This window comes from Polistes dominula, unplaced genomic scaffold, assembly GCF_049000335.1.
Source record: "Polistes dominula isolate Pdom_NZ unplaced genomic scaffold, Pdom_raw_medaka contig_77, whole genome shotgun sequence".
Lineage (NCBI taxonomy): Eukaryota > Metazoa > Arthropoda > Insecta > Hymenoptera > Vespidae > Polistes > Polistes dominula.
Window position 1 is genome coordinate 1,336,554 of NW_028301152.1, and position 13,449 is coordinate 1,350,002.

Genomic DNA, 13,449 nt, shown 5'->3' on the forward strand with positions numbered 1-13,449 from the left:
TTAGTGGTCATGTTAAACGTATATAGTACATATCTATGTTATCATCGTGTTTTATTTCATTTCAGTTTATATCTATTACTATTTTTTTTCTTTTTCTTTTTTTCATCGCGTTTCTACGAACATTTCTTTTGTAATTTTCCTTATAAGTGTTATATAATAAACAATAAATATAAAAATAAGATTATTTTTAACTACTTATAAAAGTATACACAAGCACAAACTCATTACTCTTGGCTGTTGTTACATGGACCGATGATAAATATACTCGTGATTGTATATATCTAAGAAAGTTATGTAATTATTTAAATATACAATGTTGTATAAGTAGTTATTATTATATTTTTTTATGTTGGAGAGCTTTTACTTACATTTTATATTTAAGAACTTTTTACAAATTTGTGAAATTTAATTCAATTATCCATTTTTATTTTTGTATATATTAATCGATTAAAAATGTCCTAATTAAATATTTATTATTATAAAATTGTATAAATCGTTATTATATTATTATTTATTGTAATTACTTCAATTTGGATATTAATAATTTTGAAAAATTGTATTATTTAAACTTAATCATAAATATACCTATTTTGAAGTAGTATTAGTAATACTACTATAATAGTATTACTAATAGTATTAGTAATACTATTTCAAAATAAGTATTTATGATTAAGTAATAATAATAGTATTAATAGTATTCAATAATACCTATTTTGAAATATATTAGATTCTTGTATTATAGTTGATCAACAAGGTATTAATTATGTAATTGTGAAAGTATCAATTGTATAAGTTTTTATTTTAATATTATTTTATTCTGTAATGAATACCTAAATTTTGCAGAATTTTAATCATTTGAATACAATTATACAAATGCTTTTTGTATATAATAATTACTGAACAGTGTGTTAAGAATCAACTTACATAAAAAAAAAAACAAAAATATATAAATCTCGAATAACTTATTCTTTTGATTCGATTACTTGTTGGACTTTTATTCTTTCTCTGTTCCTTTATTTTCTTACTTGAAGAGCCAGCAATATAAGTGCAATAAACTCATGTCCTTCCTTTCCTTTAGTAAAAGAAAATTTTGTTTTTTTATTTTACTCTCCTCCTTGCCATTATAAACCGGTTTTCATTCGTACGTCTAAATAATTTGATTATTATTATTATTATTATTATTATTATTATTAATAATAAATGCATAATCTCGTCTTCTTTATTTTATTTGATTCTAATAAGATTTCATAATAAGACATAATAACCTATAAATAAATGAAAGTTATTCAAATGAAAAAAATCAACTCAGACGCATCTGTTTTTGTTATTATTACTTATTCAAAGATAAAACAGTTATTTTCTATTTCTGGGGAAAAATACTAGAAAAACATTAACATTTGTATCGATAAGTTAGTAATTTTTGTGTTTTTAGTTAAATTTGTATTCAGTAAAAAAATAGCGATAACTCTTCGATTGACCTCAACGAGATAAAAGTGGTAATTCCGATTATACAATATTTACACAGGTCAGTATAATCTTTGGGAAAAACATATTTTATTTTTTTTTTACGATTATATTAATTATTGTTAATATACCAAAGTGATAAGAAATATGTCCAATTTTTATACAAAGTGTAATTTATTGAATCGTAGAGTCGGATAAATTCGAAGTCTTAATGATTCTAATCGAGAATGTAACATCAATAGCTCGTCATAATTTTCTTTTATCTTTCTATCGAGTTCAGTTCTTTTTCTAATGACGACATGTTTATTTCTACAAAATTTATTATTCTTCTTTCTCAAGGGCTCTAACGTTTGTGAAAATAATTTTCGATTTTTTAATTTCATATTTTCGATTTTTTTCGTCAATTCGATGTTTCTCATTCGCCAATATTCTATATTATTAGTAATTTTGTCAAGACGATTTTTTTCAATCTCCAGTAATTTTTCATATCGCTGCAATTTTTGTATTTGTTATTTATTATTATTTAATTTTATCTGAATACTGAATCAACGAATAGCAAAGTTCAATTCTGAAATACTCACGTCTGATGTGGCACGTGAATACTGTTCTATATCTTCGTATTCATTTCTTGGATTTTTCACAATCGGGAGTTTCCCCAAGTATTTTTGTAAGTCTTTCGTTATCTAAATAATAAGATGAAGAAATAATAGCACTGAGATTGTATCGAGATACACACATATATGTTGATTCAGTTTGATCGTTACTTTTAAAGATATACTTGCTTGCTCACTTTGATTTTACGAAGATTTGTTAATTCCTCATGTAGATACTTCAATGTGTGCCGTAAACACTCGTGTCGCCATTTTTGATGAGATATTTTCTTTCGTAAATCGACGGACTCCTTCATAGCCGTTAATTTTTGTTTGTCTGCTTTTTCGATTCCTTCATTCGTTGAAAGAAATGCTTGTTTTGATATCAACACGACATCTGCAAAATCTTCGAAACCTCGACCTCCAAGTGGTACTTCAACTTGTCCCATCTTCATTACAAGCTGTATCTCCTTATCCTCGACAAATCGATCAAATTCTTTTTCTCTTTTATCCAATTCTGCTTTTAATCGATTAAACTCGCTCTGCGCAGTTTGTTTTTTTCTTTGATAAAAGATCAAAGTTTGTTCAGCTTCGACTAATTCCACGATGCAACATCTGACCTTTAATATTTAACGAACTCGTTCACATAACATTGTTTGTTACCCATATTGATATTATCATTTCAAACTTCTTTTTAACCTATAACCGGTTTTTTTTGTTTGTAGCAACATTCCTTTCAATTTAAGAAATCTGACGAATTTTGAAATAACGATTTAACATTTAGATAAATAAAGATGAAGTAGCAAACATTGTATAATTTGGCTTGAATAATTGAAAAATTCAATAATTTTATTTTATATGTATATTAATTTTATCCATAAAATTTGAATAAAAATAAAATCATTTGAAAAATACTGATTTAAATGAATCGATACTATTATATTGGAGTGTTGCAGAAATACAGCAATTACGGTTTTTAATAATTACGATATAACTCATAATCCTTTTTTTTTTTAATTTGAGACAGATAAATATATCAGACAAAAGATACTTGCTTTTATTTTATGAAGAATTTGCCATTATTATAAAAGAAAAAAACATAGAATTTTATTCTATATCTATACAATTTTATATTACATTTAAATATTTATAAATATATAGGGCATTCCACGACAAATCACATTTCGTATTATTGTTTCACATTTTGTAATAGTGTATTATTTTTGTATCAATTTAATATCAACTTAATAAAGAAATTTTAATCTTACCTTTATTTCAATTTCAATTTTCAATCTTCTTAATCTACACATCGTTCTCCAATGAGCATCGTCTATCAACGTAGAGACATTTTTTGGTATCAAATCAAGAGACTGAAGATTTCGTAGAAAATTCGAATATTCAATCGGTAATATTTCAGATTTGTCATTCCCAATCACACACTTTTCTAATTCCGTTAGGTACATTACAGATGTGAAAGTAAAATAAGCAATCTTCGGTCTTTTTTTGTAATGTTTAAACAAGTGTTCGATTATTAGTTGCTTAAGGTCACCAAATTCACCGCGAAACTTTCCTTCGAGGGCTTTCTCACGCTTTATCAAATTTTCATATCGATTTTTCAACTCCTTAACAATTGTTTCAAAAGATAAACAATCTTGCGCAAGTTCTTGCACCTTTTCTGCATCTTTTGCAATTGTATTTTCTTTGAAATGAGTGATTTGAATAAGTTCGTCGCATATATGATGAATTCTTTGCGTCTCACGAAGTCTTAAAAGTTTTTCTTGAAGAATCGAGGAATCTACAGCAATTTTTTTCGTTTGGAAATTTTTCAACTTCTCATCAAATGACATAAAGCATTTTGTTATTTTATCTAAATGAATCAATCAATTAATGGATTTGTTGAAGATTGATTTAGAGATAATTATTGATTATACATAATTACTCACCATTTATTTCAATCATTTCAGCTTCCAAAATTGATTTGTATTTTTGTCGATCTAATTGCAAACGTTCCATTTTACTTTTATACGATTCTATAGCTTTTATATCTTTTGGAGTATATTTGGAGGGTGATTTGTTTTTTATCAGACAAACAGGCTTCGGAATATCTTTTTTTATCTCATCTTCCCATCTGAAAATGTTTTATAAATAAATCAATTAGTATTTTGGCTATCAGACAATATATCAATATCAAAAAACGAGTACCAGGACTGCTTTTTTTTAGGAGCGTGTTATTCAATCAAATGGGGACTACTTTAAAGAATGTCATAAGTCAGACGACGAAGAGTAACTTCAGAAGAGAAATATGAAGGTATGTAGGTAGGATACTTTTGGGACAGACCTCGTATAGTAGGTATAAGTGATGGACTGAACGAAATTTGGAATTTGGTTAATTAAATTCAGTTTGTCAGCCATTGTGTGTGGCTCTTATTACAATTAGACTATAATGCGTACTTAAGTTCTAAGACACCATCCATCATCTTTTCAAGAGCTTCCTCGTACAGATCATAATCATTCGAATACAATTGTGAATTACAGCCATTCATATTTTTATATTCATCGTTGGAAGATGATTCTTTTTTTGGATGAACATAGGGTATTGTCAAAATCTCTTTGTCCTCAATTGTAATGACATAATCCGGTATTTCGGAATAATGCCAGACTGGTAATGTCACAGATTCAATCGTGTACTTATTTTCGAACATGATGTCTATCTCAGAGATACAATGTTTTAATCTTTCTTCGTATACTCTCCCTGCTTCCATTTTTCGTTTCTTCAATAATCTCATTTTATTAAAACATTCGTTGAAATGATTCTATATAGAAAAATTTCATTTTCATTAATATAAAATAAACATAATTGATTTCACTATCGAACTTCGATATATCATTCCATCGAACTTCGATATAAGATACTTGATTAGATAATTAAGATACTTGATTAGTTAAATAATAAAAACTCTACTACTTACCATCAACAAATATTCCCGATTTCTAAATAAACTACTTTTATTGAATTCATTGAGTAATAAATCTTGCGATCGTTTTAACTGATGAATAAAGTTAAGTGTATTGTTAATAATCCAATTATGAGTACTTGTTCCTGATAAAAGTAATCTTTCGTCATCTGTTACCGATTCGTAAAATCGATCTATTGCATTTGTTTCCTGTTTCATGTTATTTGTTGTTGTTGTTGTTGTTGTTTCTTGTTTAATAGTATTTTTATCTTCTTTATTTGAAAGAATATTTTCGGAAGTTTTGTATTCGTTTAACCTAGTCAATACAAATATTGCAATATTAAAACAAATTTAGAATCGTTAAATAAATGAAGGGTACAGGAACAAATTATAGAATGTAATTTAACTCTTTACACTCGAAACACTTTATATATTCATATAATATGAATTAATTATTATATTCGAAGTCAAACTCACATTGAGTCTTGATTACAATTAAACCTTTCACCTAACATCCTGTGTACCCTTTTCAAATATTTTTTTTTTTGTAAACAAGTAAAAATGATATCACCTGGAAACGATATCAAGTATTTCTATCGAGTATCCTTCAAACATTCGAAAATCATCTATTTCGACGTTGACTATACCCCAAGGATAATTTTGAACAATGATTTCACCAAATATTGATTTAAGACAGCAAGCATGGACGCGTTCAGGATCCCAAAATATTGTTCTCAAATATTGACAAACTTTATTCCGTGCTTCGATTTCTTCATTGTAACGTTGTTTCAATTCGTTTCGTTTTAAATCAGCCATTTTAATTCGATACTTTCTATACTCCTCATCCAAATCGTATGACGAAATTGGCAAACGTCTAAGAATTGTTTCTTTCTCGTTTAAATCAAGCAATTCCTTAATTTTGCTTTTTAGTTTATTCAATTCCAAGAAAATTGTACGTCGAGTAAACGTTTCTTCGTTCATTTCATTTTCCCATTGTAATTTTTGAATATTTTCTAAATACGTGTCTAATCCTTTGTCATACAATTTGATTGATTCGAAAATAAAATTAAACGAATTGAAAAATCGTGAATCAGCTTTGATGGAGACTGTTTTCCATTGCACGTAACGGCGACTAGAAGAAGAAGAAAAAAAACAAGAAAATCAATAATAAAAAATCAATAACTGAGATAAGAACTACGTAAATAAAATGATACGTTTGTATATGTGGTACCATAATTTGTTGGCTATCAGATCGCCGTTTTTTCCGAGCGATATAACAGTCTCGTTAATTATTTTCACTGATCTGATACCATTTTCATTTCGATGATGAGCCATAAAAATAGCATAGATCATTCGAAGATTTGTATTATTTCTTATCACGATAAGACCATCGTATCCAAAAGTTATAAGACTATCACAATTGATGTCTACTTGAATATCTTTTAATTCATGCATCGTTGGTAATGCTTCTGTGAGTGTGACATTGTTAAAATTATTCTGAAACAATTATTTATGACTTGAAAAATCAATTCATTTCTATTTACAAATGGGGGCTACGTTATACAGAATAATATCAACCCTTAAAATGACCTTTTTTTTTATATAAATCAGTTAGATAATTTTGTAGTATTTATTGTTAGAAAAAATTAACCAATTCAATTATTATTATTGTTATTAACTGGAATCAAGAACTCGAAAATTCATTGTCGCAAATACCAATCCCACCAGGTACACAAGAAGTACAAAGACTATGGAAACAAAAGAAGGTCCTGACAGTACTACTAATAATATCTTCAACAGAAATCACACCCAACACCTTTGTAAACCACCTCACAACACTAAACATACACAAGAAAATACAACAAGCAATCATTTTGAAAACTTGCAAAATTGTCCGAACCTTTTTCAATGCATAGGAGCAAGATTCTACTTGACAAGGTCCTGTCTAGCCAACTTATAGCCCTGGTAAGAAATAATAGTGAAAAAAGAAATAAAATAATAATAATACAAATTAAATGTACTCAGTTTTACATTATTGAAAGTTGGTAATGTTCTGTATAATTTAGCCCACATACTCTTATTATACCTTTATTTCCATTCTATGTAATTGTTTAGACAAGTATGGTATACCTATAATATCAATGTTTCGGTTTGAACCATACTGTAAAGATTTAAAAGAATTTAGTAGATCTATTACACATTCTATTTTCTTGTCGAGAATGTTTCTAAGTTTACATACATACAAAATCAATTTATTTCCTGTCATAACACTCTTATTTGTGATTAAAAGGATTAATATTTTAATGGTATCATTTGTTTGATCGTAAATAAGAAAATCGGCTATCTGTGAAATATGACTAATTAAATTGAAATCTTACAATAAAATCATACTGGATGTTTCAAAAGTTATTAATCAACCGAAAAGTGATTTGAGAAAAGAATAAATTTCTGAAAAGTCAAGCAAATAATTTTAATGGCCGCGCTAAGTATTCCTTCAGGAGAACTTGCAATTACTGATCTTCGAATTAATCGAAGATTCGAATACATAGCCGAGTACCGCTCGGTTAAATTTTTTCAAATCACACCCATTATAAAGAAGTTTTCACTTCAAAAAATATTAGAAACACTTATTCCAATATGTTAAGGGGACCTTCTACTCTGCAATTTAAAAAAATTTATTTTTTTTTTTTTTTATCATTTTTCGAATGTATATATATGTAGAAATATTGTGTTAAAATTTCAAAAAGATCCGATGTCTCTAACTACATTTTTGGTACCTGAACGTAACTACCTCGGACCGCTTTCCTGAGCGTTCGGCGCGCACGGACGACTCTTATCTTGTTCAATCCCTTTCTCTTTCAATGTTTATTCAAGCAGTTTTTTTTATTGTAATCTGTATAATCCTTCGTATTGTCAGGTATATTTTTCGGGGGATCAGACATAGAGAAATATATAACTGTCTGAAGATGATGATATATAGATTATTAAATTATGATGATGTTAATGGGCTAATAATTTGAATAAAACGTGGCCCATTGCTGGGCCCATTAATCGGCCAATGATCAACTACCATTAATGGGCCGATAATAAATGCCGGTAATGGGCCGATAATAAATGCCGGTAATGGGCCGATAATAAAGGCCGGTAATGGGCCGATAATAAATGCCGGTAATGGGCCGATAATAAATGCCGGTAATGGGCCGATAATAAATGCCGGTAATGGGCCGATAATAAATGCCGGTAATGGGCCGATAATAAATGCCGGTAATGGGCCGATAATAAATGCCGGTAATGGGCCGATAATAAATGCCGGTAATGGGCCGATAATAAATGCCGGTAATGGGCCGATAATAAGTGCCGGTAATGGGCCGATAATAAATGCCGGTAATGGGCCGATAATAAATGCCGGTAATGGGCCGATAATAAATGCCGGTAATGGGCCGATAATAAATGCCGGTAATGGGCCGATAATAAATGCCGGTAATGGGCCGATAATAAATGCCGGTAATGGGCCGATAATAAATGCCGGTAATGGGCCGATAATAAGTGCCGGTAATGGGCCGATAATAAATGCCGGTAATGGGCCGATAATAAATGCCGGTAATGGGCCGATAATAAGTGCCGGTAATGGGCCGATAATAAATGCCGGTAATGGGCCAATAATAAATGCCGGTAATGGGCCGATAATAAATGCCGGTAATGGGCCGATAATAAATGTCGGTAATGGGCCGATAATAAATGCCGGTAATGGGCCGATAATAAATGCCGGTAATGGGCCGATAATAAATGTTTCAGGTAAGCCATTCTCAAGTTCTGATGGAGCTACCAAAGCACTAAAGTTTTAAGGTGTTTTTTTATACTACTGTTTTTGCAATAAAAAATTAATTAAAATGAAAAAATAAAAATTCATTTATATAGTTTAAGACTCAATTTAACAAACCCAACAACTTTTAGATCGATATCTTTTATAGTTTTCTTGGAAAAAATTCGCGAAAATAGCCTTTTTTTTAGGTGCTCAGAGTAGAAGGTCCCCTTAAGTTAGAATTGATAACCACCATAGAGAAACTTACTTGTTAAAACTTACTTTGCAAATTTAGAAAAAAAACATTCAATTAAACGTATTCAAACCTAGATGTATCAGATGATGTGACTTTTAAGTTACCCAGGACTATAGAAGGTTAATTACAAAAATTATTAGAAACATAATAAATGACTGATATTAGATAACTTGCGTTGCTTGAGAAAAAACCTCACTACTTTTCGGAAAAAACCTCACTACTTTCTCTCATTCTTTCTAAACTTAGTTTTTCGAAGGTTTCACGTCTAGCACGTGTGATCTGCCCGCATGATATTTTTTTGTAGTAAATAACCTCCTTTTAACACTTCTTTTCGTTTGATCAAGAACTTTTAAGACAGCTGGTATATACGAATGAGTATTTATTATTACATAGTCATTTATTTGATTTTTGTTCATGAATATTCCGACGAAGCTCGAGTCACCCTTGTTTAAATTTTTGCCAATGATAAAAATACGTCCATCATGAGAATTTGCGACTCCTAACAATTTTCCTTCGCTAGAAAATTTCATTTTATCTAATGATATTGTATGCAGATGGAAACATGTTAAAATTTTTGGTGTATTCGTGAAGACATCAATAAACAAACAATTGCCAGTAATACTGCTTGTGAAAATGATTGGCAATTTGGGATGAGCCTTTGCACAAACGACTGAAATATATATAAGAAAAATAATGATGTATTTATGTTATTTTAAAAAATGTCATAAAATGGAGCTGACCTTGACCGTGTAATTTCAATGCGAGCTTAGTCTCAATATTTCCTGTAGAGGGATCAATAATGTTTAAATATTGAAATTCATCGATAGCAGCGAAATAAGTTGATCGTGATGATATCGCTAAAAGTTCTTTGTATTTAACGTCATCTGTATAAAGTATTTCTAAACGCGGAACATGATCGTTTAGAACATTAATCTCCGTGATTCGTCCACTCTCATCATAAACCAATACACTTTCCCTTTGATTATGTGATTTTGCACGAATAGGAAGTGAGTGTTCCTTATTGTTTAAAGACCATAATTTTTGCCATGATTCTATCGAATCTTCAATGAATAATTTCCTATAAAACTATGAAAAGAAATCTTGCTCGATCAGTTTGTTTCAAGAAATGTCTTCAGAAACAAATTCTGAAGAATGCATCATTCACGTTATAGGAAATTGTACTACATTTTAATTAAAACGTACTGCTATTTCATTTAGTCGAGTATTCACGAGAAGTAAACCATCTTTAAAAGTAACGATGAAAGGTAAACGATCCTTGTGTGCTTTTAATTTTGAATTTCCTTCTATGAGAATGTTCTGATTGCAACCATCAGCACTCATCGACCAGACTTTGCAAAATTCATCGCAAAATAATAGATTACCATCAATTGTCCAGCAAACAGAGGTTAATTTATTTTCCTGAGATTTGATTTTTATCGGATATAAGGTAACTATCTTCGAACTCACGCACATTCGATAAACAGATAGTTTACCAGAGATTAATGCAAATTGCACTATTGCGTGAGGCGAAAATGGTGAACATCTAGAAACATAACATTATAAACAAGACAGGATTATTATTAAAAAGCGGATGATTATGCTAATACGTGTCGTTATAGAAAATAGTGTAAAATAGTAATGCCACAGAAAATAGTTACGATGATACAAAATGGTTGTGGGCGCTACAGAATTGTTGTTATTCGCAGGGGGTGATTCGCAATCCGTGGTGGGTGGTTGTGGGAGGCCCTTTCATATATATTGTAGCAATATAATAAATAAATCCTACAATTATTCCCTCGAAAATTAGTTTGTTGAAGGTTTCACTTCTCTAATTTTATTTATGTGTATAGATATTTTTTATATTTGATTAAATTAATTAATAAATAAGATATTAAACATTTCTATATATATATATACTAGGGGTGCCTCACCACGCGTTACTGTGGCTCACAATCAGTCCGATACACACGTCTTTAAGTCAACGAATTACCTTATACCGATTATAAATTGAGATATAAACTATCCTATCTTTCAAGTTAGATAAAACTGCACACAGTGTGTAAAATTTGATTAAAATCGGTTCAGTAGTTTAGAAGTCCATTGCAGACAAACAACGTGACACGTAATTTATATTATATTAAGAGATTAAAGGCACAGTTTGATTATTTATTAATAATTATTGAAAGGAATACTTACGCGATCGTTTGAATAAGATCTTTCAGTTCGGTTTTGATTACAAATATTTTATCTCCAGTTTGCCATAGCCAAAGGACAAGTTGAAAATTTGGAAAACTTGTCAATCCTAAAAGATAATCTGTACCAGCAAAGGTACATGATAAATACCCGTTCGATTCTTCCATGTTTATACAAGATGATATTTTTTGAATTCTTGGATAAGTGAATACTCTTATGGTAGGATTAGAATGTTTATCTGCCACGGAGAATACCGGCATAGTCTATAAATGTCAGTTTCGTGATTTTGTTAATTATATTGTCATCATACGATTTATTTAAATGACTAATTTTGACAAAAATTATATTAATTATAATACGTTTATACGATAAGATTTTCGATCTAATCAATAATTTTATCGAATCATTGTAAATCATCTAATAATATTACTAATACTTTTATATATGAGATTTTTAATCGAATCTGTATTATCCATCTGTGTTGTTTTTATATCCAATATTAATTGTAATATATTGTATTATTGTTTGATCATAACGAGTCATGTTATAAATTTTCTTAAAAGGGAGAACTACTCAAAATTTCCTGATAAAGATAATTGCAATAGAAAGAGTAGATCATTAATCTTTATAAATATCAATTTTACACTTGTCTCTTCATTATTTAAATTGAGATACTTTTTCACATAATTAAAATTAGTTAAAATCAATAGTTATTCAAAATGGTAAATTTCAATACGAAGGCGGTATGTGCATCACTATAAAAACCGTAAATGAGTTGGACAGTAACGATTGACTTGAATGCGATCAAATTAGAAATGCAACCCGTTTTACACGAATGGGTAAATGGATTTGCTATAAAACAGAGGTAATAATTTATCTAAATGGGAACTAGAAAAAAATTGTTACCGGATGTCCTGATAAAGTTGAGACACCAAAGCCTCTAGTTTGATCGTTGAATGTTTCAATTTTATTATCTCTCGTGTTCATGTTGAAAAAACGAACGTGTAAACCTGAAGCTGTTGCAAGAACATCTTTTCCAACGAACACGAAATCACGAATTTTTCCAAATTTTACCCATCTAAATGTAGATATTAAGATTTCAGTATCTTAAACACTAGAAAATAATATTAAATGATTTACATACTTCGTTTCTGTTATTGAATAATCCATGTTTCACAATTATGTTGTACAAGACAGTTCACAAAGAGAATGTTTTGATGAGTGTTCTCTTATTTAAACTCATACATAGGTTGCTTAGAAACTAAACTGAGCGTTATTGATTAACGAAAAGGTTAAAATAGGATAAGTTACACAGAAATTTACAACACTTTTTAAAAAGAAAATCTAACAATGAGATATAATATGAACTCATCATAAAATTAAACAACTTGAACAAAGCATTTGATTCTGTCTGGTTCATGGATTTTTATTAAACCTATGTAAATTACAATTTCTAGAGTATTGAAAAAAACAGAACACCGTGGCAAACCATCAGCAAAACATAACCGAAATATGAAAAATTTGTGATAAATTTAACATTTAATTGAAGCTATTTCAAAACCACATTAAAAAAAAAAAAATTGTTTTTAAATGTAAATCTCTTAATCAACGTATTCTTGGAATTTGAGTTTTCTTTTAAGTGAATGTTCTTTTAAAACTAGAAACTTCGTAATCTTGTTGAAAATGCCATACATATTTCAATTTGAATTGTTAATCCTTAATGAAGAGAAACATTGACCAAATCGGATGGTATCCAAATTATAAACAATAGTACTGCAAAATGATGGGAGTAATAGAGGTAAGTATGTCACTGAATCGATAAATGTGGGAGGGTTCAACAGATAGGTAGGACCGTTACTGAGAGTATCGTCCTGTACATAATAATCGACCAACACCTTTCAACTGAACAATTTTTCGTCGAACGGAATTTTGAGTGGAATTTTCTCATTGTCACGTGTAATGTTGAATATATATTTATTTTTATTTTTAGAAACAACTTTTTGTTTTTTGTTTTTTTTTCCGTTCCTTTATCTGTTTAGCAATAAAAGCAAAAATCCTTCGACAACCGGAAAAACATCAACGTGTATAGCATTTCTAAAATGAAATCAGAACAAAATTTGAACATGTGTCTGTATAGAAGATGACAAAGCTGCTTAAGTTCGATAACAAGTACGCTGATGGAACCAGTAA

General features: G+C 29.4%; 1 protein-coding gene across 1 annotated transcript; it reads right to left on the reverse strand.

The window, feature by feature from the left end:
- Positions 1 to 1,168: 1,168 nt before the first annotated feature.
- LOC107064035 (cilia- and flagella-associated protein 43) lies at positions 1,169 to 13,418 on the reverse strand. The gene is made up of 17 exons (XM_015316285.2): positions 12,404 to 13,418; positions 12,166 to 12,337; positions 11,263 to 11,522; positions 10,270 to 10,609; positions 9,807 to 10,152; positions 9,456 to 9,736; positions 7,248 to 7,352; positions 7,095 to 7,169; positions 6,240 to 6,505; positions 5,580 to 6,140; positions 5,024 to 5,324; positions 4,506 to 4,867; positions 3,998 to 4,182; positions 3,323 to 3,921; positions 2,255 to 2,674; positions 2,046 to 2,147; positions 1,169 to 1,955 (listed from the first exon to the last, which is right to left on the reverse strand). The coding sequence occupies exons 1-17, from the start codon at positions 12,427 to 12,429 to the stop codon at positions 1,623 to 1,625; spliced, it is 4,734 nt and encodes a 1,577-aa protein (XP_015171771.2). The 5' UTR covers positions 12,430 to 13,418; the 3' UTR covers positions 1,169 to 1,622.
- Between the last annotated feature and the right edge of the window lie 31 nt (positions 13,419 to 13,449).

Bases quoted from the DNA above. Each gene is read 5' to 3' on its own strand.
- LOC107064035 (XM_015316285.2), bottom strand. From the start codon at position 12,429: ATGGATTATTCAATAACAGAAACGAA. The intron at 4,183-4,505 runs GTACGCATTATA...AAACATTTTCAG, and splicing joins GATGGTGTCTTAGAACTTAA to ATGGGAAGATGAGATAAAAA. The intron at 2,148-2,254 runs GTGAGCAAGCAA...CTTATTATTTAG, and splicing joins CAAATCTTCGTAAAATCAAA to ATAACGAAAGACTTACAAAA.